Source organism: Echeneis naucrates, chromosome 14, assembly GCF_900963305.1.
Source record: "Echeneis naucrates chromosome 14, fEcheNa1.1, whole genome shotgun sequence".
In the NCBI taxonomy this organism is placed as follows: domain Eukaryota; kingdom Metazoa; phylum Chordata; class Actinopteri; order Carangiformes; family Echeneidae; genus Echeneis; species Echeneis naucrates.
The window spans coordinates 18959854-18987585 of NC_042524.1; the positions used below are offsets into that span (position 1 = coordinate 18959854).

Sequence of the window (27732 nt, forward strand, 5' to 3'; positions counted from 1 at the left end):
TTTCCCAAACATTCAGATAGTGTACCAGACTCTGTGAAAACATGACACTGAAATGAGGAAAAATGCCAACATCAGTGAATTTTATTAATCTTCAGCTCCATGTTCTCCGTATACCAGAATCACACAATCTCAGATTATAGTTTGTTTCTGAGGGGAAAAATTCAACAGTAGAGGAGAGTAAAATTACTCATACAGGCCAAACTGTGTGTTATTCTTTCTCTTTGCATATAACATTAACTGTTTCCAAAATCAGTTTTGAAATGACAGTGCATGTTAAATACTGAGCCCCCCTGGGGTTGTAATACTGTACTATCCATTATCTGAACCAGACCAGTGACACACTGTCTCCAAGCAGCTATACAAGCATTTACTCAACACTCCGGTAAAAAACAAAAGACCCCAAACAAAAACATAACCAAAACAAACAAAAAAAAAAGCACAGTTTTTCACAGTAGTTTCCACCTTAAGACAATGTTCATCCTCTATATGCTAGGAGTGAATTGTGTTAAATTTGGCCATTTGCTCATGAGCCTGTTTCATGTCTAAGGTTTCCCCTGAAATTCTTTGCAAAAAAATTTGATTCATATTTGCAATCAGGAGACAGTGACGCAACATTTCTATGGCTTGAATGCAACCCAGGGCTTCAGACATGTCAGGGATTTTTTTAGGCTCACTGCAAATCTAAGTTAAAACAACTGGCAATAAAAATTGCACAATTTAGTCCCAATGTCTATGCTGGATCTAAAACAACATTTTTCTTACACACTGCATGTTGCGGCGCATTTCATGGCATATATAAATACTTCTAAAAACTCAGAAGCCCTCTTGAATGTACTGAACCTATTACCTAGCAAACAAACTGGTGTGAAGTGTCAGCGTTTCACCCAAACTATCATGTCTGTTCTTGTAAAAGGGGAAAAGAACCTGGTGCTACAGTACCACTTGCACCATTTTCTTTGTATATGACGACATGTTATAAATTTGACCGTGTCTGCATTTCACAAAGCTTCTGATCCTAGGTGTGCATCATATTTCATTTTTTTACCATAAAACCCAAACTCTGAAGTCATGCAGGATTGCAGGTTGGTTTTGTTCCCCATTGTCACTGACAGAAACTGCTTTAAACTAGAATTACTTTCCCTTGCTCTAGCTATAAATAAACCTTGAGCTCTAAGATATATACTATATTCATATATTTTATATACAGCCATCAAGTGACTGATATAAATCCTGTTTTTTAATGATATTATTCTAAAAAATAAATAAAGTACCTGTGCAAATATCCACAAATTGAAGTGTTTCACATTTAAGACATTGGCGCCTTCCAGTGGCTAGTTCTGGGTATTACCTATGCAGGTACACTGGAAGGAGCTGATTCAAGTCAAAGCAAAGTGCATTTAGGTCTCTATTACCTAATGCCAATATACACCACAATGAGTAACGTCCAGGGAAAGGACAAGGACAGACTCTTGGTGCCCATATTGGCTTCTCACCCTGTTGGGGAAAGAGAGGACACCCTCCCCCGCTGGGCTCTGTGAAACAGCACACACCAAACAGGACTGAGAAGATGCCATACATGGGTCTACAACATGAGAGTGTGAATGACAGCGGAGTGTTTACCTGTGAGAAAAACATAGACGAGAATCGAGGAAAGCCGACCGTTCATCGTGACTATAGAAAAAGTTGGCGGTACATATGCATGTGGACAGCTAAGGGCGACATCCCTGTCAAATTTAGGGAGTTGGAGAGTTACCATAGTTGGGAAAAGGAAATGGGGGTGGGATCGGGGGATGTTTTGGGCCACTGTGAGCAAAGCCACAACTGAGAGATAGTATTAACAGTAAATTAGCAGCCAAACAACATGATCTCTGTAGCCTACGTAAATACCACAGTATTATTCAATAAAAACAGGGTGGGAGATTAGAAAGCTTTCTCAGTTTTTTCTGTTTCTTTTTACATTAAATATGTACTGTATGAAGGCGCTCTGGGTTTGTTCACTTTAAAGGCAACAGACTTAACAGAAGATAATACTGTCCACACTGACTTCATCGTGTCTCTCCAGATCCACAACGCCCCCCCCTGACCCCCACAGTCATCAGTGATGGACACACCAGTTTATATGGTGTGTCACAAGAAGAGTAGGAGGGTGGACACTTGGAAGTGTCTGTTTCTCTGTGTGTGTAATCTGAGAGGTTTCACTGCTTGGCTGATCCACTTTTGGTGTTTCCCATCTACATACTGGCGTGATGACTGAGGTGAGATCACATGGCACAAAACAGAACCGAAGATCTGCATTGCACTGAAAATACAACAGACTAACAGTGTCTCTTATTTTTGGGGGGGATGTTATGAATGACATTTGAAGTTACTCTCCTTTAGTCTCCTTAAAAGATGTCAATGTTTTAGGGCTTTGAGTTCCTCAGGTTTGCTTTGCTGCCATTTTGTCTTCAGTGCTATGCTTTCTCATCATCATCAAACAAAGTGGGAGGATTGAAAATCACAATTGCCGCTAACCAGCACTGACACACAATGGATCCAGCCAATCAGAGAAGCGTAATGTGCATGTTGTCCCTGCATTTATTCCATTCTTTTTGAGAGCCAAGATAAAACGTAATCAAAACTTGATCAAATCAGCTGCATGTATTCCATTTTGATACTGATGCAAATAGAATGATCTTCTTTTTGATGCATGGAAACAAACTAACTAACTTACTAACCGGGAGATTTGTTTCTTGTTGAATTTTATCTACATCTTCATTTTCTAATGCAAAGAAATGCAACTAATGCAACACTGCTGGTTCATTTAGTTCAACATGCCACTGGCTCACTAGTGTCAGGCGGGCTTCGTGTAAGCATCTGATTGGCTGTTTCAAAGGCCTGTCAATTCTGCTCCCACTGACCTTAATCCAGTGCAGTCGTCACTGCTGTATGTACATGAATCACAGCGAAGCAATCCCTCAGCAGCTGCTTGTCTTATCACTAAATCTCACACATCCACACATTTGTGCATGTTCCTGTCGCCAGGTGATGAAAAGTCAGCAGGTAATTGTTGTGAGGAGAAAACAGTATACGTAAAGGTGACATATAAAAGAACAATTAAAAAAAGGGACTGGCTTGTCAATGACAAAAATACACAAAAGATGATGTGTTTCTGTAGTGGTGAAAGTGACAGTGGATAAAAACAATTATCAGAGCAATAAATAACAAAATAAAGAGTCATTATGGCTAGAGTAGCAATAAAAAATATCTAACTAGATTCCATCTGATCCAGGTCCAGTGGGTGCAGTAGCTCAGTGAAGTCGTTGGCTGAGCTGGGTGGGGTGATTGGGTGGAGAGGGGGTGCCTCAGTCTGTGTGACTTTACGGGTCAGGTGTGAGTGCATCTGCATGTGTGTGTGTCTGTTCGTGTGTCTGTGCAAGAGGGTGGGGGTTAGTCATGAAAGAGACAGAAGGAGAAGTTTTTGTCTCGGGTCCAGCCCCTCCACTTTTTTTTCTTCAATTATTTCCACCCCTCTCTGTTTGCACACACACACATCAACACTCACTCACACAAGAACACACAATTACACACAAACACACCCTCTGTTCAAAGTTCAAGGTCCTTAGAGATTTGGGTGGCAATGTCCCGAAAAGCTAGTGGTGCCCCCCAGAGTCGCGTGTAGCGTACCCCATTAGAAGTCTCAGAGTTGCCCGTGGAAAGATGGCACACCTCGGCCTCAAAAGCCACGCGGCCCCCTGCCATGCCATGGGTACAGGAGAGCAGAAAGGGGCCGGCGTGGTGTACCTGGCAGCCACACCCGAGCGCCGCCTCCCGCAGAGCCAGTACCACCTCCGCAGGGTCCCTCCGCCCACCACCTCTCAGATCCCAGCCACGTCCGACGGCCCGGGGCTCGGACGCTTTTTGATACCCAGGTAAATGGCAACTTCAGAAAGGAGGGAAAAGCAGAAGGATGGTCAGACACTGAATCCAAACTGATCTCATAATCAAAATGAATGTAATCCAGTCTGTAAGTGCAGCATGTACTGACCTTGTGACCGCAAATCTCCTGATTCCCTCAGATTCATTTGTGACCCTGTAAAATAAACGGCCGCAGTGAGAGGTAATACATTACCATTACCAGGCCACAGCTCTCACAGGAGATGGCACAAAGAAGTGGCTATTATACGGTCAGACCAAGCAAGCATCAACAACAAGAAGCATATGATATGTAAAACAGTGTACACCCCTTCCCAGTCACAACTTTTACATGCAGACATAATGCAGTCCTTAAACTTTTGATAGCATTTGTTTATGGTACAACACATTCCCATCCATTGTTCCCAACAACACGTGGAATAAACATTCAGTGAGTTTTAGCCTATCAAACACAAAGAGAAAATGAAAACATAAAACACCATTTCTAAGGGTATGTTTGGGGCGATAACAGTAGTCAATCTCTTCTGGTGTTGACACACTGACCCTGAAACATAAGGCTTAAAAAAATGAAATTTCCTTGATTGAAACCATGCTTAAAACCAAGATGTGTGTGAACCCTTGACAGTATGAAGATGATTAGGAACTCATGCAGACAAGCAATAATTCATAGAGAGAGATGAACAAATCAGGCAGGCAGTCATGGACTGGAGCAAATTCTCGCATCACCGGGCAAACAGATGGGGCAGAACGGGTAGACAAAAAAGAAGCGAGACATGGGAACTTACTAACTGTTTTTGATCCTTGTGGAAGAGTACAACCCGACACTGATTTGTTTGAGCCCTGGCGCTTGGACGGGTCAAGGTTGACCCTGATGCCATGGCAGGGGAAAGAAGAAGATAAAAGGGGAGAGAGAGAGGGGCAACACGGGGTAAGAGCAGAGGGTTGGGGGGATGCGGTAAGAAAGAAGATAATTGAATCATAGGAGAGCAAGTGGTGAAAAAGAGCGCAGCGCAGGAGCTGATTGGCAAGGATAAAGCTGAGGTTTGATAAGATTAGACATGTGTGATTATGACGACTGGGTGGCAGAGGGAGCAGAGGATAATCCAGGGCCACAGAAGGGCTTGCCAAAAGGCTGGGCGAATAAAATGTTCTGATAAGCACAGATCCATAGTCAGACAATGCCCATGCAGACCTTCATAACAAGCAATACTACATGATTGCATGTCATATATTTCATTAGATTTAAAGTCAATCTTTTACTCACCCCAATGAAAAAACAACCCTAAAACATTTGGGCCAACCAAATATTAGAAATACATCCAAAACATCATTGTCTGTCAGACCATATAAGAACATATGGGAACTAGAAATCAAGGAATAGCTAAGCAGAATGTGTAGTCAGTTTGGAAGATCTCATCTCTGAAAGAAAATTTGGAGGTGGGAGGTCAAATAGGTTGAAAAACAGAACTCAAAACCTTTAAATTGCAGTGATGGCATTATTATTTTAACTTATTACATCTGCATGTACTTGTGCTACATTTCAGAAATTAAGTCTTAGAAGAACTAATAAGAAGTGTTAGATAAGAAGATCTGTTCCATTGTTATGTCAAAGTTTGAAAATGCGACCAACAGACTGTTAGCTTAGCCACAGCAAAATAAATCTGCCCCATACTTGAGCCTCATGCTCGTTTTCTTCTGCCACATTATATGTCCACTTCTAGAGCTCAAATTCAGACCATTCACAGCATGATTGAAAGATACTGCTTTCTGGAATAACCAAACACAACCAAAAACTTTAGATATCACTGATTGTGCATTATGTACATATTTATAGAGTAACTACTGTCAGTCATAGTCTATAGTCACATTGGTATATTAAACCACAGCTTGAACTTTACATTTTGGTTTCTATTTACGATAAACAATAAAATTGACTTTTGTGTGTCATTAGGCATTTGCTCCTGCCTCAGGTTAAAACTAAACTAGCTAACTAGACTGCTTTTGTCTATCATGGCTAATGAAGACCTATATCTTGTGAAACACTTGGTGTTCTGAGACCAAAGCCAGTGTGCTGTTTGGCTCACACATGTGACAGATGTGATATGTAGTGTGTGTCTACCTGCGAGTGAGTTTCGAGGTCAGCTTGGTGAAGAGGTTGGAGGTTGCCCTGGTGCGAGCATGGGGCAGGGGACTGGCGTCATGGTGGGAGAGGGTGGGTGATGTAGGAGGGGCAGAGTAAACAGGGGGGCCACGGTCCCTCAGCTGTCCACCATGAAAGGTGCTGCGAATTGTGGAGCCTCTGGTCAGGCGGCATCGGTCTGAAGAGGAAGAGGAAGAGGCAGCTCCAGCCCCAGCAATGCTGAGCGTGGAGGGCGAGGCTGCAGGCATGCGGTGGCTCAAGGAGCTGCAGATAAAAATTAATTATTTTGTATCTTTACTAAAATGCAGGAAAATGTTTTGAAAAAGAAGAAGAATGTATAAAATTACAAAAATGTGGTATTAATTATGATCTTTTTTTCTTAGCTTTCATATTGTAAATTTGGCGCTAGTTTCTTTATTCTCTCTCCTTTATTCAAAAAACACGTACTTTGGCAGGACACTGTACATAGTATTATTTTAGTTTCACCCACTGTCCGAACAGAGAAGCTGAAGGTGACAACTGTTGAATTTTAAGCTGAATGACCAGAGCACCTTCACAGCATGTTGATGTTTTACCCCATAATCTGTGCCAATGCAGCTCCATCAAACTCACTCCAAGAATCACATGCTAGCTACGAAAAATGGGAACTACTGACATTTAGTGATTTCAAGTCATTGGCAACATCAGGTGGTACCTGTTGTCTTTGCCATTCTGCAGAAGGGAGTGTCTGTCAGTGCCCGAACGGTCTGTGCACACGTATGTATTCCGGCGTGTCATGGCGCTTCCAGGGATGTTGTTCTGCAGGGAGAGGGATAAGATGAGAGGAAGCTATTAGAGTGCTTTGGTATTCAGTGCATTCATATTACTGAAGCATTGTTTCCCGTAACATTTAAAAAGTTACATTAGCAATGTTACACCACTCAGTATGTATTTCTGTGCATTTCACCAAAGGATCTGTACATGGTTCTGGATGAAAAGTGGAGAGGCTCCACAGCAGCAATAATCTAGACTGCTCTCTTACTCAATTACACTTCGCATACATCGTTGATCTGTAGCTGCAAATAAAATATACAAAGTCACACACATTAACCATGCGACTACATTAATCAAGAGTTATTTGTATTTGGACCTTACAAAAAGTGGAAACATTTAAAAGCAGAATGCAAATCAGATACAAGGCAGAAATGAATGATTTTGGATAAACAACGTGGGAGGCATTTAAATGAAATATTAAGTTCAAATAATGAGAAAAAGACATCGAGTCATGGTAAATAATTTAAAATATTGGTCAATACATGGAGTTGGCTAATGCTGAAAAAAAAAAAAAAAAAAAAAAAAACACAGCTAAGGACAGCTAATGACTGAAAAGCACTCTTGGGGACTCCAATGGTCTTCTGCTCATCAGTGGCTGCCTGCCATCAAGTATCATGATCCAATAATTGATTAAGAGGTAAAAACAACAATATGCAACATCTACCACACTGTATCTTGCCCTGTACCGTACACCATACCACGCGTAATGTTAAGGAGGTCACTCACTAGATCTCTGACTACTGAACCACCCATATCCCTGTTTTTTCTATTCTGGCAAAGCTGTGTTTCTGTTCACACTGTACAGGTGACAACAAGCTAGACAAGTTTAATACTGAGAAAAACTGATTTTGAACAATAATCTAATGTATACCTAGTGAACACTGCATTCTGATATTAGTTCTTTTGATTAGACTGTGAATGTAACGCCTGTGTGTTTCTGACTGAGTTAGTATTCCGAATAAGTGACATGACTGTAGGAAAATGTGTCAGGGTCAACAGGGTGAACAAATCTAATATCTGTAGGTGATTATGTCAAACCTCAGTAGCTTAAGGGCCCTGGTGGCCTGGGACCCTGAGCTGCGTAGATTTGGCATTTCAATGTCTTCTCTTCCACTTAAGAAGGAAATGTGTCCTTACTGTGGTGGCAGTTATGTCTTTGCGACGATCTGGGATCTCAGACTTGTTGGGGTTATTGGCACTGCTGACCATTGGGCTGGAGGGAGGCAGGCTGTGGCTCCCCATTACACTGCAACTGGCCTTACGTGAGGGCATCCGTCCCTCACGCAGCTCCCGGTCGCCGGTGCTGGTCGGACTCCGTTTGGGGTGCATGACGGGCATGGAAGGCCCACCTTTGTTGTGGAGGACAGCAGAGCACAGACACACAGAGACTCATATAAGGAGTATTCTGCAAACACAAGGATGCATATAATCCACAGCACAATTAGTTAGAAGTTGTATAAATAACACAGAAACCTCTTGTTGATGCCAGTGGCCATTCAGTGATCTGCAGAATACATCCTGTTTCCTGTGATTCTGCTAACTGTCCAGGTAGACATGAGTAAACATCTTGGGCATAAACCAAAACAGTGAGGTGCCGATCGAGGTGCCGAAAAATCCTGCCCCGTATCGTCCTCAGATGGTGCCAGTTTGGTCACAATGAGACCAGGTGGAGTTTGAATGGGACAAATTTGGACTGCAGATGAAAAACTAGCTCGGTGGTACAGTGATACCCTGGGCTTATTCATTATTCAATGACAGGCACAGATAGATGGATGGCAAAGAGAACGACAGGGATGGTGAAAACTTGACAAATTTTCTGACACCCCAGTTGCACCCCATGATTTGACAGAGGAAACGGGATAGCCAGTCTGAGTACATGAGACTGAAGATGACTGTCATATATAGTGATTAAGCAAATGTAAGGTTTATTTCAGGTCACATTTGACTTTCCAGCACTGGCACAGTGCTGGATAAAAAGGCAGAGGTTGGGCCATAGGTTTGATTATGCAAGACTGTAGTTTCATGTTTTGGGTTTTGGTAGGATTTTGAAGTTTTATATCCTTATTGGCTGATGCTGACTATACTTTTACTCCAGTTGTTACTGACATTTTTATATGGCCTGACTGGTTTCACTCGATAAAACAGTTTTTGTTCTTTGTGGTTTTATGGCATTTGAATTGGAGTCTGCGCTCTGTTGGGGGCTGGTCCTTTGTTGATGTTAGCTGACTCCGTTTCTATGCTAACGTGGGTGAGTGCTTCTCAGTGTTACTAGGCATGCAGGAGCATGCAGGAGAAAATTTGTCCTGAATTGTAACACAGAAATTAGTCCAGAGTCTTTTACAGGTGGGTGATCACATTACTGTACAATCCATTCACACACTGGCAATAAAATGCGATATAAACGGTTTCACATTATTATTATATAGTACCATAATTGTTTCATTACAAAATCATTAAATCAAATTAAAGCACTGTTGTCAGTTGACTGCATTGCAGAGAGGATAACAAGCACTATGTATTTCAGAAAGTTTTACTTCAACTGCCCCTTAAGACAGAAGTTAGAGCAGAGACTCACAGAAGTCACTGTGTCGCCGCTGCCTGTGGTAAGTGGAGGCACTGCGCTGGGTCTTGCTATGTGAGGAGGAGGTGGACGAGGAAGAGGAGCCGGTGGCGGAGGAGTGCTTGTTGGTCCCGTTGGTGATGGGGCTGGGTCGTACCCTCGCCAGGGACAAGCTACTAGCTGTGCGTGCATCGCTGCCTTCCTGTAATGTTAGCCATGTTGGACGATGTCAGACACTGTGACTCAATGTGACGCAAGATAAACTGAGACTGTACAGAGAGGGAAGAATGAGTTTTAAGTGTCTGATAAATGGAACTAGGTCCGTGACCCTCAGAAGAGATTCTGAAAACTGTCAGAATTTAATTGGTATAGACAGTTTCGTCACATTCCCCACAGCTCCCTATTGAGCTCATTAATCCTGGCCAGATAACACCAGTATATCTATGTACATGCACCACCAGCCTCATAGAAAAAAAGAGAACAGGGTTCATCAAATGATTGGCTGTAGTACAACCAGCTATCTACAGTTTTCTCTGGGATATGATTAAATCCAAATTAGAATCATTAAATAACAAAGTTAATTGTTATATACTAAAATGTTCGGAGTATAGAAAGAAAGATTCTCCAAAGCATAGCTTTGCAGAACATTTTTAGCATTTTTTACCAGTGGTTGGTTTCAAGAAAATATATAACATTAACAAAACAAACATTGTTTGTGCTATATCAAAATAAATTAGCAGAAAAACTTTCATAGCAACATAACAAGATAATCTGATAAGTACTTTTTCATTTACAAGGGAAGGAAAAGGATCAGACTGTGAAACAGCTACTGTGGCGGATCTAGGTAACTCACATCGCCTTTGCGGCCCAGCAGTAAGTAAGTGGCTGTGACCTCATTGTATTTTTGATTGAGCAGAGAGTCTTTGATTTCCTCCGGAGTGAAGCCCATCCCAACCATCACCTCTGAAGAACACAAACAGTCACAGGTAAGGTAGAAACAGTAGTGTGATACAGTTCTAGTCTTGCTTAAGTTAACAGTACAGACTTGTTAACATACTGTGTGAAACAGAATGACTCACCTATGCGGGCTGGATCACTGTAGTCTTCAACAGGTTCTATATGGGGCTTTAGCTCCTCCCCCTCATACCCAGAATTTATCCACTTGTCCTTCATCACTTGCTGCAGAAACAAAAATACAGAAAAGGCTTTAGCCATGGTTAAATTTCATTTCAGGTCATTTTAATGTTTGCCCTCCTCACCTCCAGGGTACAGCGTTTGGCAGGGTTGAGCACCAAGAATCGGCGAAGGATCCCCTCACAGTCCGTGGACATGTAGAAGGGCACGCGGTACTTTCCCCTCAGCACGCGCTCCCTCAGCTCCTGTTGGTCACGTCAGCAACATCTTATACTCACAGCACAAGCTATAAACAAACTCAGTCGAAGAGATTCTGATTCACCAACTCAAAGCTGTCACTCTGTTCATTTATCCATGTTTTCACGATCACCAGATCCAACAGTACATGAAAGTGTTTCCTGCCAATCTGAAGCTCTCTGATGAGACCCAACAGTCTGGTATAGCACTGACTGTGGCATTAAAAGTGAAGCTACAACTCGCTCACTGCAGGCATTTTGCTGGGCTGCTGTCACATATGAAAGGGGTTAAATACACATTTGTCTTCCCCCCCTCGAGCTCTCAGGGGGCATTCGTTGCCATCTGTTGGATTTTGGATAAAAATACTATTTTTAGGGTTTTGGGTTTTTTTTTTTTTTTTTTTCAAACGGTGGGTCCTAGTCCACATTCCAACATTAAGAATACAAACAACAGATCATTTCTGTATTTACACTTTCATTCATCAGTAGGGTTGACATTTGGAATAGAAATTAAACAGTCAACATTTAGTACTATGCATTCTGTTAAATATCTGACAGACTTTAAAAAAATGCAGCTACAGTGTTGAAAAACCTAACGATCTTTGAAAATTTCTTTTTAACACCTCATTTCAGTTACAGATTATAAAATATTGTCTCCTCTAGTAATCTAGCTTTGATCCCAAGGCTTTCTCAACATAAGTTTGAGGGTGAAAAATCTTTTGAGGTTGTCATACCCTGTCAAGAGATACTGAGGTAAAACTCTGAATCATGAGGCCGCATAATAGGTGTTCTCTTCCTTCATGCCAGTGCAAACTCAAGTTACTTTGGATCCTTGAGATCACATGATTTCTAACAAACATGCTTACACTGCACAGTTTTCCCTATATAAAAGGACTAGTGTTTTCCTGATGCTGATGACTGATGACACAGGTGATATTATTAGGGCACATTAGAACTCCTCAGACCTGATGTCTTCATATTAGTAGAACCTGTTTGTGATAAGTTCCTTTAGTAAATAGATTTACAATTTTTTTAGAAATGAGAATGAAACTTTCTACAACTCAACACTTTAAACACACTGTTTCTCATACACTGATTTATCTGTATTACGAAAACATCAACACTTGACCACCACATATCGATTTTCTATTTGTTTACTTTTTCGAATAGGTAAAATCTTCCTTCACTTTATACTGTGCAGTACACCGATTTACTCAGCCAGCTCTAGCTTACTCACTCTCTCTCTTATTTTCTCTCACAAACGCAAAGACAACAGATCTGTGTGTCATAACCAAACAAGCCATCTACAGGACTGGGAGAAGCCCTGCTGCCTCATTGAATAATGAAATAAAATCAGGATGTGCCTGCTACGTGCCTCTCCTGCCAATCAAAACTCTCTTGGGGACAGGGAGTATTTTTTGACATAATTTGAAGCAATCCAGTTGTATTTATTCTTAGTTATATGTTTATAATGGAGCGTTATACTCTGAATTTACTAATTCAATAAAGCTCAAAAGCACCCCCAGCCCCCGTCAGTTCCCACCAAAACTCAAATGGGGAAACACACAATGCATGTGGTTCCTCTATGTAACCAATAACAATTAACTTTACACAGAGAAAAACAAGTCTCAAACCCATTATTATAGGTACGACCTCCAACACTATATCAATTCCTGTGTACAGCAAGCTTGAACTTGAGGCTGCAATGAAAGTAACACAATTTTGCAGTCCAGAAATAATCAAAACATGTTTTATGTCATAAAGAGATTAGTTAAGACCACTCCATAGTTTATCCACTAGAGAAATAGTTCAGTGACCAGCTCAATTCATATGTTGGCCATCATTCACCTTACAAAGGATGAAATTTGAAATTTCATATAGGTTGCACAAAGAAGCTCTAAAAGTCCACTGCGAAGTACTTGTCCAGCACCAAACATCAGGCAAACAGTGTGCGACTAGCTTGTGAAAATAGTGGAAGATTGAAAAGCTAAAGGACTAGATATTTTCCTGCAGGAGTTGGCAGATACCAATCACAGCCCAAAAACAAGATTTGCCAAAACAACAGAAACACACCTCTGCTAATGATGCTGATTTATCAGCTGGATGTCTTTCTCGATTCCATATTTTCAAATGTTCTATATTACAATAATTCAGTCAATGACAACACGTGAACCATCTAGTCAGTGACCATGAGGCATCCACATGAACAAGAAATATATATATATATATATATATATATATATATATTCTCAGGAAATTGATAGAGGGAGTAAGAGGCAAAGGTCCTGGACCTCATTCAGAAGCAGAATACCAGCTACACATCACACACAAGTGACTATATCCCTGGATTAAAGACCATCTGCTTTTATTGTAACTGAATGAGTCACATAATAATAATCAAGGTAACACAACACAGAAAACCCCTCAGCCTTCACATGACACTCAGCACAGTACACATCAAAATAATGGGCTTCATACAGAACCACAAAATGATTCTTCAATAAGTACAATATATTGATCATCCTCAAGGGTTTAACCATGTACTATGGAGACATTGTATAGTGCCTGCAATCTTTATGTACATCTTCAGATTTTTCTTTTTGGTCATTCTTATAAACAAATGGATAAAGATAAGATGAGAAGTATGCATTTCAACATATATAATACAATTACGGTCACAAAATCCCCCTGATTGACGCTACAGCGCCTGAGTCTACTCAGACAAGCAGTCCCCCCTCTCATTCACTTGCCTTCAGGTTCTGCCCATCAAAGGGCAGAGAGCCGCTGACCAGCGTGTAGAGGATTACTCCCAGGCTCCAGACGTCCACCTCAGGCCCATCATACTTCTTGCCCTGAAAAAGCTCTGGGGCAGCGTACGGCGGCGAGCCACAGAACGTGTCCAGTTTGTTACCCAGCGTGAACTCATTGCTGAAGCCGAAGTCGGCAATCTTAATGTTGGCGTCAGCATCCAGCAGAAGGTTCTCCGCCTGAGTCATACACACATCCATGCGGAGGAGAAAGTGGCAGGAACGGCCATTTGAGAGAGGGAAGGAGGGCAGAAAAGGGAGGTATGCATAGCACAATGAATTGGGAGGGGGCAGTGGAGAAAATAGTTGAGTGGGGGAGGAGAAAAAGGAATGAGAAAGTAGGTGGAAACAAGAATGGCAGTAGTGATGAAGACAATAAAAAGAATGTAATTGAGCAACAGATGGGGGAGGGGTGGCCGCTCATGTTGTTCAACAACATAGATACTTGATATGACTCATACTGTATAGATGTCACTGTGTGTCTGTCTACCAATGTTATCATCTACTACAAGTGCCAGGCTCTGGCTGCCTCTAACCCTTCCCATCGTGGTAAAAAAATCTGCTTTACTACGTGATTAAGATGCTAAAGGGCCCTTTTCACAGACACAGATTAGGAATAGTCCTAGATTCTAATTTTTGTTTTAATGTAATCTGTCAGTAAAGAAATGTCCTAGTCTTGGACTAGCCTTAATCCCTCATCTCTGAAAGCAGCCCAAAACATCCTCTGAACTGTCTCACCTTCAGATCTCTGTGGACAATGTTCTTCGTGTGGCAGTAGTGGACAGCAGAAACAATCTGTGGACATGAGGACACAGACGAACCTGAAGAATTGACAACTAAAAGTGAAGACTGGCGCAATGTGGCCAACAATAGGAGGTTTACTCATACCTGTCGAAATTTGGCTCTGGCCTCGACCTCCTTCATCCTCCCATGAGACACGAGGTAGTCAAACACTTCACCTGTGAGTAAGCACAGCAGCCTGGTCAATCAGGTGATGAAGCCAGAGGCATTAAAGTCATACTATCATTTGATTATATGTTGATCAATCAATATCATCAACATTATTTGAGTGATTAATATTTATTAGATATAAATGCAGTCAGTATGTTCAATTTCATCCTCCTCTAGAGGAACTTTTCTTTTAACAACACATAAACGACATAAACAGATTTTAAGGAATCATCTCGGGAAATCTGCTTATTCACCTTCTTGCTAAGAATTTGATGGGAAGATCAATAACCTTTTCATATCTGTGCATTCTGAATGACACTGAACAGAATGTATCTATGAACATCTCTAACATGTTGCATCATATTGTAATGAGTCCCTGCTCAGTTCATCTTATTCCGGTTTTATGCTGTTACAGTCTTGTATGACATTAAGGTGGCTCACATAGCTGATTTTTGTAAAGTTTAGGTAGATATTGCTGTGTAGCTGGCATAACTGTGTTAGGTTTTTATGCTTATTGTCTACTTTAATAATTATCTTTATAGTAATTAATATATAGCACAGTTGTATTGTTTCACTTTTATTTGTACAGATTGTGTAATAACAACAAATTCTGTTAACTTTGGACAGAGACAACATTGGTGTTTCCTAAACATTTCTTGTTACGATGCAAAATCATCTAATCTCACTGAGTTTTAAAGTGAAACCGTCTACTTTCTAATGTTTCAAAGAATGGCACAGCAAAGAAACATTAAAATGTATGCTGTGAAACAACGACCTAAACTTCCATAAATCAGCAGTAAAACGTGAAAGTTTGAAAATGTACTAAATGTAAGGAATGAGAAAAACCCCCTTTTCTGCCCCCTGCCCTACCCATCACATGAATTTTGGTACAGTCCCTTTCATCTTGTCTAAATACCTTGATCTTGGACTAGCGTCTAGATTTTGTATTGAATCTTGATTTTGTATACATCTTTTTGGATTAACTGAATAAAATCCATTTCATTTATATGCAGATAACACTTTTTGGTCTTCACAGATATCATTCGACTTCTTATACTTCCTTATGGACTTGTTATCTGTTACTTAAATGGTAATATGGTCCTGAGAGAAGGCCTTATTTGAAACTGTGTCTGTGACATTCTCTAAGGTCACACTGAGCAAATGTCTGTACTAGAACACAGAAAAAAAGAGATTGGTGAGAAGAAACAGACACAAAAAGAAGCATAAAAGGTAATTATGGAAGCACAAAAGAAAATGAGGCATTCGATGCAACTTGCTTACATTTCTTAGACTGGTAAAAGTTGTTTCAGCAGCAGCATCATTACTACAGAGGGCATGCCTACTTATTTCTGCCATGGTCCCATAATCTATTTAGCCTGAATGTGACACGCTAAAACACCTATCAGGAGAGAGTAGTAGTCATCTTTCATTTAAAAATACTGTCTTTCCCACCAGATGAACAACAAACACAAGATTTTTGCTGCATATGGTCTCAATACCTTTTGTCTAACCCCCAAACCTCACCGATTAGAGCAAGCCGTATCAGCAGATTTTACATAGTCCTTTTAGTTAACAGCACAAACATCTGTCAGTGTTGACTAAGATGTCAAATTGTCCTCACTGTCAGAAATATGCTTGTTTTACTTCTTGCCAAGACTTACGTGAGAAGAATGGTACCACTCTCATTGACTATTGTCCATTAATTATAACACTCAGACGTTACTTTAGCATAAAGACTATTAACAGAGGAAAACTGTTGGTGTATCTTTGCTCAGCAAATATTTAAATACCAACACCTGTAAACTTTACTATGAATAAAATATGAAACTCTCCAGGGCAAGAAAAACTTCAAGGATTAAAAAACTGGTTAATTTAGAGCTTTCCCGTAGCAATTGAAATAAATGAAGCTTTACAAGTTAATGCAAATCATGGCTACTAGTCATACACATAAAAATCCGGTATCAGTTGTGTGGAAAAATGGAAGTGTCACCAAAATCCATCGGGTTAACGTGTGTAAATATTTACATTTAAAATGGCTGCATTCTCAGAATTAGTTTTGCTTGAACAGTGCACATGTTTCAGCTTTCCCACTGCATCCAGTCTTTTTGTTAACATAGGTTAATTTGGTTTAAAAAATTTTATGCAAAACTGACAGTGGGAACAATTGTCTCATCACATTAGTCAGGAAAACAAATAAGCCTGAGAGTTTTCCCAAAATGTCAAACTATTACTGCATCCAAATCGAAAAACAAAACTACATTGCAAATTATATTGATTACACACACTCAATAATTTTCTACTGCAGGTGAGTTGCAGTTCAACCTTCAGCATCATTCACACATATAACATTTCCAACATATGACAGCTACCCACCTCCACTGGCGTACTCCATGATTAGGTAAAGGGTCTTATCCGTCTCAATCACCTCAAACAGCTGCACTGTAGCCCAAAACAGAACCAGATTAAAATCAAATGCATATAAATAAATCCTGCTCAGGATAATAATAACAGTACAGCCGTCTGCCAGTCCATATTAATACTAAGAAACCTGTTGTAAATGCTGTGGGGGTTTTTGATCCATATGACATTTCAGCTTTAGAAAATCCCAGCTCATGACCTCTGTATGAATTCTGAGACATCACTTGCTAGACTTCAGTCAATGAATGTATTGAAGCTTACTTAAAGCATTGTGCTTCTGTGTGTTCACACATGGAATCCAATCTCTCTCTCAAACACACACATACACACACACACACACACACACACACACACACACACACACACACACACACACACACACACACACACACACACACACAGATGGACGCACTTTCATATACACAAACAGTCCATGGAGATACATGTATGTGCTTTACCTATGTTTGGGTGATTTAAGCCTTTCATTATTCGTACCTCCCGGAAGAGCTGGGAAGAAGAAACAGATTATTAATATCATGATAATATGGGTCATAAATAAGATCCAATCACTGTCTTTTAGTAAAGAATTAACTCTTTATACATTGCAGTAAATCTCTGCAATTAAGTGTAACAATGAGGTAGTGGTGTTATCATATCATAATACAAGACATAGAACCATTTATGCTCTTAAAGTTTATTAGGGATTTCTCTGTATTTTATAGATGTATTACTTTATACCTAACAGAAACCAGGTGACCCAGAAATCTATTCACATACCATGTAAAAATGACAATATGTATTTATATTTAAAATAATGATTCTCATTGATGAAATTAAAAATTAGTCCAATGTTAAAAATTAATAAACATATTAATATAATTCAAAATGTGTTTTTAAAGACACTGTATGTAAATGTTATCTGCTGCAGGACATGGCTTTGAGCTGGCAGCAGATAGTGATGGTCGCTTGCCAAGAACTTCAGCCCTCTGAGCAGCACTAGTTCTTCAGGGCAGACTCTCTGTGACTCCATCAGTAAGTGAACAGACTGTCTGCAGACTAGTGAGTTGGCTGGCGAGCATGCTTGGATTGGTGCTTTCAAATGTGAGTTCACTCTCTGAACTCACATTTTGTCTTGACTGGTACATAAACAGCTGTAAATGAAATGCTGACAGGATGTTGCCATAGATTTTCAAAGGTAAGCTGCTTATAATAAAATTCCACTTATTGGGATCAATAAAGTTTTCTGAATCTTAATCCATAGCTAAACTTACACATGCACCATATGTGTGTGTTTTTCATGATTCAATCATTCGCTGCTTTTTAGAGTTCAACAGAAACTGACATCCTGTAAGATGTCTTTGTATCCCCAGAGGGCTCAGTACAAAAACTGATATTTTGCCTCCACTCATGTTTGGAGCAGCAAGGCTGCATAGTGATTAGCGTTGTTTCCCCACAACAAGAAGGTTGTGGGTTTGGTTCCCGGCTGGGAGCCTTTTTGTGCGGCGTTTGCATGTTCTCCCAGTTCCTGCGTGGGTTTCCTCCGGGTACTCCGGTTTCTTCCCAACGTCCAAAGATATGCATATCTTGGTTAACTGGTGACGCTAAATTGACCATAGGTGTGAATGCGAGCGTGAGTGGTTGTTTGTCTCTGTGTGTTGGCCCTGTGATGGACTGGTGACCTGTCCAGGGTGTACCCCCGCCCTCGCCCCAATGTGAGCTGGGATTGGCTCCAGCAGCCCCGCGACCCGGAAACGGATAAAACATAAAGACATCATGTTTAGGTCAATTGGTGACTCTGAATTGTCCGTAGGTCTGAGTGCGAGTGTGTCTTTCTCTTGTGTGTTGGCCCTGTGATGGACCGGCGACCTGTCCAGGGTGTGATTGGCTCCAGCAGCCCCCGCTACCAGGAAACGGATAAGCGGTCGCAGATGAATGACATTAGCTGCTATTGGAATAATATTTCAGAAATCCTCAAATTTTTTGCACTGTGGGATGTTCAGATACCTGTTTTTGGCAAGAAAATCGATTGTGATCATGTCAAACTATCCATCATGAGTCCCAACAGTGTCATAGGGGTGTAACTATAAATCAGTGAAGCATTTCTTCATAGATTAGTGATGGAGCCATAAATGGCCAAGTGCTTGGCTATGTCTTATATTACCTTGTCTTTTTAACTTGTACAGTCGCTTCTCCTGCTGAACTCAAATTAAGAAGAACATTACAAGGATTTTTCCTAACAACTATAACATTTTCCTTTTGTATCTGATATTCAACCAACTAGTATTTGCAAGGGTGATGTGCAACCAATAAAACTGCTCCTTACCACTAAAACACAGAATGGTCCAAACACCAAAGTGATGGATCTGCAGTGAAAAACTTCTCATTACATGTGATCTGTCTACCCTGGGGGATATATTTGTTCTTTGTCAAAAGCAGAGCAGGGAATTAAATCTGAGCCAGCTCTTTTGGCTTCATGTATGTAAAAGTACAGTCCTTCGGTAAAAGGCTGTTCCGTGTGGTCAACCCCCCCTCACCCATCCCCAAAAAAAGCACAAAAAAAAGAAGAAGAAAAAAAAAAGAAAAGTAAAAAAGGATGGTGTGCTAAGCTTTTCTGTCTTCTTTTCTCAATCCTTCCTCTCCTATTTTCTGACTTGTCTCCCTGCATTCTCTGGCCCTACATTCAATTCCTCTTGCAGTCTTCTCCTCTAGCCGTGCCCAACGTCACTGTTGCCATAGCGACCCAGGTATTAAGAACGGGCTCTTTCCCTGCTTCTCCAGCTGTGCTAGAGGGAATCTTGGGATACGTAGTGCTGAAACCTCTAATCATCCAGGCATCCCATTAATTCCCTGCTCATCACAGCAGGGCTGAGCGGTCAGGCCCATTAAAACAATAAACAATCCCCCCGGCAACATGTTTGACCCCGGTCATCATTAAGACGGCACAAAACGCCAAGCCTGAGATGAGGCTGACACAAATGCACACGTGCACTGTGAGAATTAAGTAAAATCTTTAACTTGTTATATAAGCAAAGCTAACTAATAAATAATATTCTGATACACATTTGTTTTGATGTGTCATGCAACACCACAGAGACTAATGTAAATGTCTCCTTGTAAAATCTGCCTTTGTAATATTTCTCTTATAAAAGTCCTTCACAGTTGTTGAGGTTTGATTTTCTCATATATGATTTTGCTTTCCTCTTTTCCTTCCTTCCTCCCCCATCTTATATCCATCCTCATACAATAGGTCTCCCTCCTTCTTTCTACCCTCTGCATATATCACCCACTAGATTATGCTAATTTGGGCTCTTTCATGTCTTCAGTATTAAGGATTTTCTCTAGCCCACGGGTATGTAAAGAAGCCTGCTATCATCACCAGCCAATTGTAGAGTATTCTTTCCATACAGTGGCCGATCCTTTACCTCTGTCCCCTCAATCCTGTCCTAAATGTTGCACCATTGTCTAACTGCAGCAGGTCTGGCCCAAGGAAAGCATCAGTAGTGAATATGAGATAATGCACAAATTGGGTTTTTACAGGTCTGACAAGTAAAGACAAGCCATATTCTCTTATGATATAAGCACTACCAAAGAGAAGTCAAGTATCAAGATTACAGCAGTAATCGAAAGGGCAATCAGAAACAGAAAACAATGAAAACTTGCATTTATTGGATTAATTGACCTAATTAATTTATTGATTTAATCCTTGATAATAATACAACTCAAAGTCACTGCTGTCTCTGCAATGTGAATACAGATTGACAAAAAGATCAGTCACAAAAAGAATTTATTGAAAGGGTTGTTTTCTTTCATTGATATTTACCCAGGGCAAATCCTCTTTGACATGTTGTTGCTCCCAGTAAAATAAAAACTGGGAACAATCCTAGGGTCATAATAAATTAGGAAAAAGAGGGTAAAGACTATTTTCTTTTATGGGACCCAGAAATCCTGCTACTTTAATCTTACTCTTACATTCTTCTCAGGTGAAGAACCACTGATGTTTTTAATCATATGTTGCAGGACATAGAGAAAATCCTCCTGTCATCAAAATAACACACTCAGTACACACATATAAAGCACAATTACTTCATCCCTGATTTGACTCTTCTGGTTTGTTCATGTCTTGCCTGCAGGCAGTGGAGCTCAGGCAGGCTGAAGGACGCAAAAGAGATAAAAAGGAGGATGGGAAAGACTTGGGGCTAAAGAACGGACACTCTTTGCCTTCATTCTTTTACTCTGAACCATTAATTCACTTTTATTCCAAAATCACAAAATAGCTGTTTGATGAACCTTAAGCAGACATAAGGTGTGGTGATGGCATCATCTGAGCTTGTCTCCAACTGTTAAGTCTGCCATGTTGTGGTCAGATATGAGACCAATTTAGATCTCCTGTTCCAGATGTCCACAACCCCAGTTTCTGAATCTGAGACAAGTGTGCACCTGTGCTTCTCTGAGGTTAACAGCTGTTCATACCAAAGTAGCAACTGTTCCACTTGTCCCTGACCTTTGTGTACAACAAACCTCAAGTGCCCGCAATTCAGACTCAATGCCCGACATGCTGACCAGCAGTAAAAAAAGAAGCCAGCCCATCAAAATCCTGTCTTGTGACACATACGTTTTTTAAGAAGACACCTCTTGCAGTGAAGCAGCCATCAAACCCAACATCTCGGACCACAAAGTCATTACAAAAGGGTCAGTTAGGGGAAACCAAATGCAGAGCACGAATAGAAAAAAAAGGAATGGGTTGGGTAACTGTAGTTTCAAACATGCGTCACCCCTCCTCTCAGGGCAACAATTATCCCAGAGAGAGACGAGACATGACCTCTGGAGCAGAGGCCTCCTCTCACTCCCATCCAGTCCCTAGCACCTGCCAAACAGCATCACGTCCCTTGAGCCCTCTCTCTATCAGCTGCCTTCTCCTTCCCACCCCTTCTGAGGGGGAAATAACTGAGGATAAACATGACCCTCTTCCAGTCCCTGGCAGCATATCAGTATTTTGTTAAACTACACCAATGAGAGCATGAGATATTATCACATTATGAAAGGAGAATATTATGTAAAATGTTTCATTTTGAGTCCAAAGATACGCTATTCTTCAATAAACAATCTACAAGGGAAACTCACCTTTTGTAGGCTGGTTGGGTTCAACTGTGTTTTGTCAATGATTTTTATTGCAACCTGGAAGAGACATCAAGAGTTTTTGATGAAGACATAACCAATAAAATTTGCCTTGGAATCTCCGGACAGAAAGCTTTCCTACACGATACTCTTCCACACCCTATCGTAATTTCTTCATATCCAAACAATGTAAACAAATAAAATTTGAAGGCGACTAAAAGAGTATTTAAGTGAATGTGAGCCGTGGACAATGTGAACAGTCCCTTCACCAATCTGTACTTAAATCAGTTTGAGTGGCTTCATTCACACTTGCACTGGTACAGCAAACCCAAGCCAAAATGATCATTTTATGCCAATTATAAAAAAATAACACTGGTCACTTGGTTCAAAGTCTTTTAAACATTGTAAGAGCACTGCTTTGTCTTTGAAAGTATACCAGTCCCACATCAAAATAACAAATTTTGTGGCAGCTCTTTCATTGAAGCCATCTTTTGTGGAGAGGTTTTCAAAGTAACTAATAAATCCTTTATTAATGCTTTAATGAGCATATCTGGGCCTTTCATCATATCTGATGTGGGTAGCCAGGTTCCACCCTGCATTCATTTTCTATTTGATAATAACACAGTCAGTTGGTCAACAGTCAACCTGGAGTTCCAAAAGTTATTCTTAATGGCTTATAACTGATCTACAAGGCTTGATCAAATTAATCTTATTAATGATTAAAGAGCAATTAATTGCAATTTGTGAACTTTCATAAAACATTTTTACTATAATTTGCTGGCTATTAGTTTTACAATATTGTATTCAGTATTTATTAATACTTCTTCAAGTATATAAATGTAACTATTTTCTCCTGAACTATAGCGAAGATTACAGATAGACCCTGAACAAAGAGGAACTTCATGTATGGGAAGATTTCCTTTTTTAAAGCTATCACACCTTTGATGAGATATCATGGCCTGCATCTTAACAACACCAGCGCCATCAGCTGATTCTTGCCTTTTTTCACCCTGCAAACATTAGTTTCATTTTCATCCTCCGATCTATTTCTCTTGTACCTCTTCCCTCCCTAGACCTCCAGTGTCCATGTCTCACCTCCCTGCCCGTCAGGATATGACGGGCCAGCTTGACTTTCGCAAAGTTTCCCTTGCCGATGGTCTTGAGTAGGCGGTAGTTGCCAATGTGCGGCTGCTCGTCGGAGCAGGAAGCGATGGAGTTCCTGCACCGGGCACCCAGTGAGCGGCTGGACTGGCTGGTGGCCTTATCTGAGCGGCTGGCCCCCAGCGACACATGCTGGAAGAAAATGAGAGGGAGGAAATTAAAGAGAGCAGCAACACCAGCTGGCTAGCAAAGGAGGTCCAGGACTATGTGAACCGCTGAAGCACTGATGGTCCACAGCAGCAAAATGATCTGGGTGAACCTCCTTTCATCTCTGCATGCACAAGAATATGAGATCAGCTGATTTTAGGCAGAAATTAAAAGTTTTAAGAACTTGGTCCAAGGAAATCCTTACGCTGTGCCATTCTACACACTCAGTAACTGAGTCACTGAGAAGCCAATGGTTTGCCAGATGTGTCAATACCTCTGACAAAGGTAAAGGTCCTTACAATAAGCAGCCCAGCTTTATAGTCTATTGGAAAACTGAGGAGGCAGCAAAACGACGAGTGGCGCTGGGCTGAATGAATACAAGCGCCTCACTTCTGGGTTAACAGCTCATAAACACTTGAACATAATGTTTCCATTTTTGGCTCTGCATCATTGTCTTTAGAGGTCTGCTACTTCACTGCTCAAAGATATCTTCATGCAGTATGACAGACTATAAATTTAATACATTCACTGCCATGTGAGGCAACCCTCAAGCTTTCGCTGTCCTGTAAACGGTTAACTGTGCTGCTGCTGTTCCACATACTGCCTGGTGCTTCTCCATCCAGTACCATAGTGTTTTAGAGTATTGTTGTGCAGCAGCAATAGAGTCCAAAGCTTGAGTCACGGATAATTTTCAGCCAGGAAACAGAGCAGAAGAAAAGGGAGGACAACAATGTGCATTTACACAAACAAAGCATGATGTACTACAGTATGAGGTGGCTCCTTGTCATGTGACAAACCATGGGAAGAGACAGAGGATGGAAGAGAGAGAAGAGATGTTCGAGGAGAGGAAAACAACAGGACACAGAGAAAGCAGAAAGTCTTTTGGAAAGGCAGCAGAAAAAAGGAGTGAACCAGAGAAAAGACAGCTAGTGGAGAAAAGAATATAGGATGAGAGTGTAAAAAAAGGGAGCAGATGCCGGCACAGTGGTCCCTGGCCATTCCCACTCCCTGAGGCATCACACTTCCATCCCCCCAGCATGTCATTTTGGTCTTAGCTTCACACACACACACACACACACATACACACACAAATGCAAACACAACCATGCATCCTGAAGCCCCACCTTCAGACACTCCTATCTTCCCATGGTTAGATTCCTGTTCTCACGCCCCACCTAGGGCCAAGTTGGACTCTCTCTACACTCCACACGACGAGTCCCTACATGGAGGAGTGGAGGCTCTCTCAGATTGCAGCATTAGAGTACATTAATCCACCAACTGTACCATTCCATTCCAGCCAAAGCCTCACCTGTACAACTGTGGCAACACAATGATTCACCCAGTCAATTCACTCATCTGTCATTGTTGCTTAATTGTGGAGTGATGACAGCAGATCGACATCCATCCTGATGGAAGGAAGGATCTGCATTCACAATCAATCATGCACGTTGTAAACTCACACACGCATATGAAGTTGCACACACGCATACACACAAATCTAGTGGCTTAACCATCCCTCTGTGCTGAAAGCTCCGCTAACAAACAGATGGAGGATGGGGAGGGTGGGGGCAGGGGGGGGCTTGCCAGAAGTGTTTTTAAGCTGAAAAATGACATAATGCAATGTCAATCAGTCATGTCACCATTTTGATGTAGGTTACATTAATCAAGAGTATGCCCGTAGATAGATTTGACATGTGTGGGCCCTTATTCTGTCTGTTTCACATGAATAAACCCCTCTGGCTCTTTTCTTTCCTGCAGGCCTCCACTGTTTTCCACTGTACTGAATGTACGGCGCTGTCTGACACCCACTGGCTCTGGGGTTGGGCGCTTTGTACGCTGCGCAGCAACGGACAGCACATCATTTTACGCAGTAATCCCCTCGCTTCATGCGAACAGCCCAAATATTCTCTACACATTTATGTTGGCCTTCTGTCCTCTTGTCCCACCCATCCAATTTCTCGGGGATACACACACCCACACACACACACACACACACACACACACATACACACACAGCAGCAGCAAGGAGTATAATGTGACATCACTCTCTCTCCACAGCCTTATAATAAGAGGTGACGGCTGGTTTTCAGGCTTCCTGCGCATATCCGCTGAGTGTTATCGTATGCGGATGGACTCATTCCGGGCTGCGCAGACACTCAAGGTTAGCCCATTTTAAAAGGGCCTGTTCTGCTAAAATATCCATCGAATCTAATCTCCTGAGTCCTCTCACCTAATCAGGAAAAATAGCACCATCTGTGACCCCAGTCTGCACAGCGAATAAAGCCCGTGAATGCCAAAGGCCACACAGATGAGGAGGGCTCCATTTAGGGGGTTGCACAATTTATCCTTTTGCATGCATGTGCATGCACACACACACGCACACACATGCACGCACGCACACACAGACAGGCTATAGCCTGTAATTGCACTTACATGGTCTCCGCTACTCCTGTCGTTTCCAGACGGTAATGCAGATCGAGAAGACATGTTTTCTTCTCCTTTTTCCCTGAGTAAGAATCACGGTACGTTTGCGCAGATGATGCAAATGCTCCACAGAAAGAATAACATCCGCAGATGTGGCCCACCGTCCCGAATCAATCTACCTCTTCTCCAACCGGCTGAGCCGCGGTCGAGAGGAGACCTCTGCCTATCATGGCAGCAATGGATATCTGGAGGGGGGGTGTCCTCAAACAAGCTGCATATCCACTGTGCACTTTGCAAAAAAAAAATACGACCGATCAACGATGCAGCAAATGCAATGCGATGCAAATCCCCGGCATCGAATAAGTGCTAAAATGCGGTGATGTTTGGCCGGAGCCCAGCGTCTCTGTGGCGACTCTCCACTCCCTGCCTCATTTCGCCGTACAAAACAAACAGAGCTCCTTCTGGATGTGTGTCACCTCCGCTGGTCATAATACTGACGGACAGGCGGTGATCTCTCTGTCCCCCCGCACCACACCGCACCGCACCGCAAAGCTCCGCAGCAGCTCGCTGGAAAACACAGCTCACGGTGAAGCGGGAAAAAGGGCCGAGAAATGTTCACAAATCGGTATTCCCGGTCGGTGAGATGCGCACCAGCGTCAAGCACGAGACCGACTCACGCGCACCGCTTCCGGTCTTTGCTGTTGAAGCAAAAGCCCGAACTGTGTCACAAGTAATAGCAACAATTTATTAACGCATTTAAATGAGTGATAATTCATATTGTCTCTCACACTGTCGCGCCTGGTCCTTCATTTTGTTTACCTTTTCATTCATAGATGGGTATTTTGTGTTGTCCACTTGCTTTGGCCTGATTATTGAATTGCATTGTTCTGGGTTAAACAGTTTTATAAGTAAAAATAAAAATTCCAACTCTGTTCTGAAAACTGCTTCATTACATAAATTATATTATTATTGTTATTGTTATCATAAATCAATTCAGAGAGAATGCGTAAATTTAAAACGTGCAATCAACGTTAAAAAAATAAAGGACTAATACACTAAAAACTAAAACTAAAAATCAATATAAATAGCACAAAACCACTTGTATTGAAATGCTATGCTTTAGTTGCATGCGCTGCTTAGTCCTGAGAGAATGATCAAGCCTTTCCTGTGGCTCTTATGGGGTCAGCCTGGGTTTCGGTCCGTACGCATTGGAGGAGACATCTGCGCCATCCTGGGACTGTAAGTGGGACTCAGCGGGAGCAGAAAATGGGTAGATCGGCGCCCCAATTTTCCAAGCGTTACCTTTTTATTCTGGAAACCAAATCTATGACTATTTCCTGTCTTAGCCGTCGAACCATATTGCGCTTAACGCACTTGAGATGCGCCACATCAGAGATGCTGACAGGTTCAACACAAAACAACCCGCTGCCGGTTTTACCGGCGTAAGATTTGTGCGTAAATTAGCATAAACTCTCTAAAGATGGCCGAAGTGCAAAAATCCCCCATCTTCAGCTCTGTTTCATGTCAATGCGTGCTGCTTTTCTCTGATCTGGAGTTCATGAAGGCACCCTTCATGTGGCAGTGACCGGCACAGGGAGATGAGCAGGCTGCACTGTGGGGGCCGAGGATGTTCTCCTAGATAAAGCAGATTATTTAAAAAGACAGAGAATAGTCCAGCACACAGAGCCGCTGCTGCAATAAGATCCTCTGAAACCTGACCGAAAGACTGGAAATGGTTTAAATTAGTTTGACACTTTAGGACATATACTAAAAGCCACATAATAGCCTTTATATCTAGACTTAGACATAAGGTAGTCATGCTGAACTCCAAATGGATAATTCTGACCTCCAGGGCTCATGTCTGGGATTTGGCAAGGCATAGTTACTTAAAAAAAAAAATAAATAAAATAA

The 27732-nt window shown here is 41.5% G+C and overlaps 1 protein-coding gene across 3 annotated transcripts; it reads right to left on the reverse strand.

Annotated features, from left to right (window-relative positions):
• Positions 1-72: 72 nt before the first annotated feature.
• On the reverse strand, positions 73-26437 carry mark4a (MAP/microtubule affinity-regulating kinase 4a). 3 transcript variants are annotated; one of them, XM_029518830.1, is made up of 18 exons: positions 25831-26437; positions 23185-23382; positions 22096-22149; positions 17433-17481; positions 16930-16995; positions 14494-14564; positions 14344-14400; positions 13549-13785; positions 10688-10807; positions 10508-10607; positions 10282-10391; positions 9444-9630; positions 8006-8217; positions 6750-6853; positions 6035-6319; positions 4701-4783; positions 4028-4072; positions 3725-3922 (listed from the first exon to the last, which is right to left on the reverse strand). In XM_029518830.1, exons 1-18 carry the CDS (start codon positions 25882-25884, stop codon positions 3858-3860), a joined length of 2097 nt encoding a protein of 698 aa, XP_029374690.1. In that variant the 5' UTR covers positions 25885-26437; the 3' UTR covers positions 3725-3857. The 3 variants fall into 3 exon arrangements, 2 of the variants coding, with proteins under 2 accessions (XP_029374689.1, XP_029374690.1); XM_029518829.1 differs by lacking the exon at positions 4701-4783 and having other exon boundaries at positions 73-3922; XR_003841554.1 differs by having other exon boundaries at positions 3830-3922; positions 4028-4783.
• Between the last annotated feature and the right edge of the window lie 1295 nt (positions 26438-27732).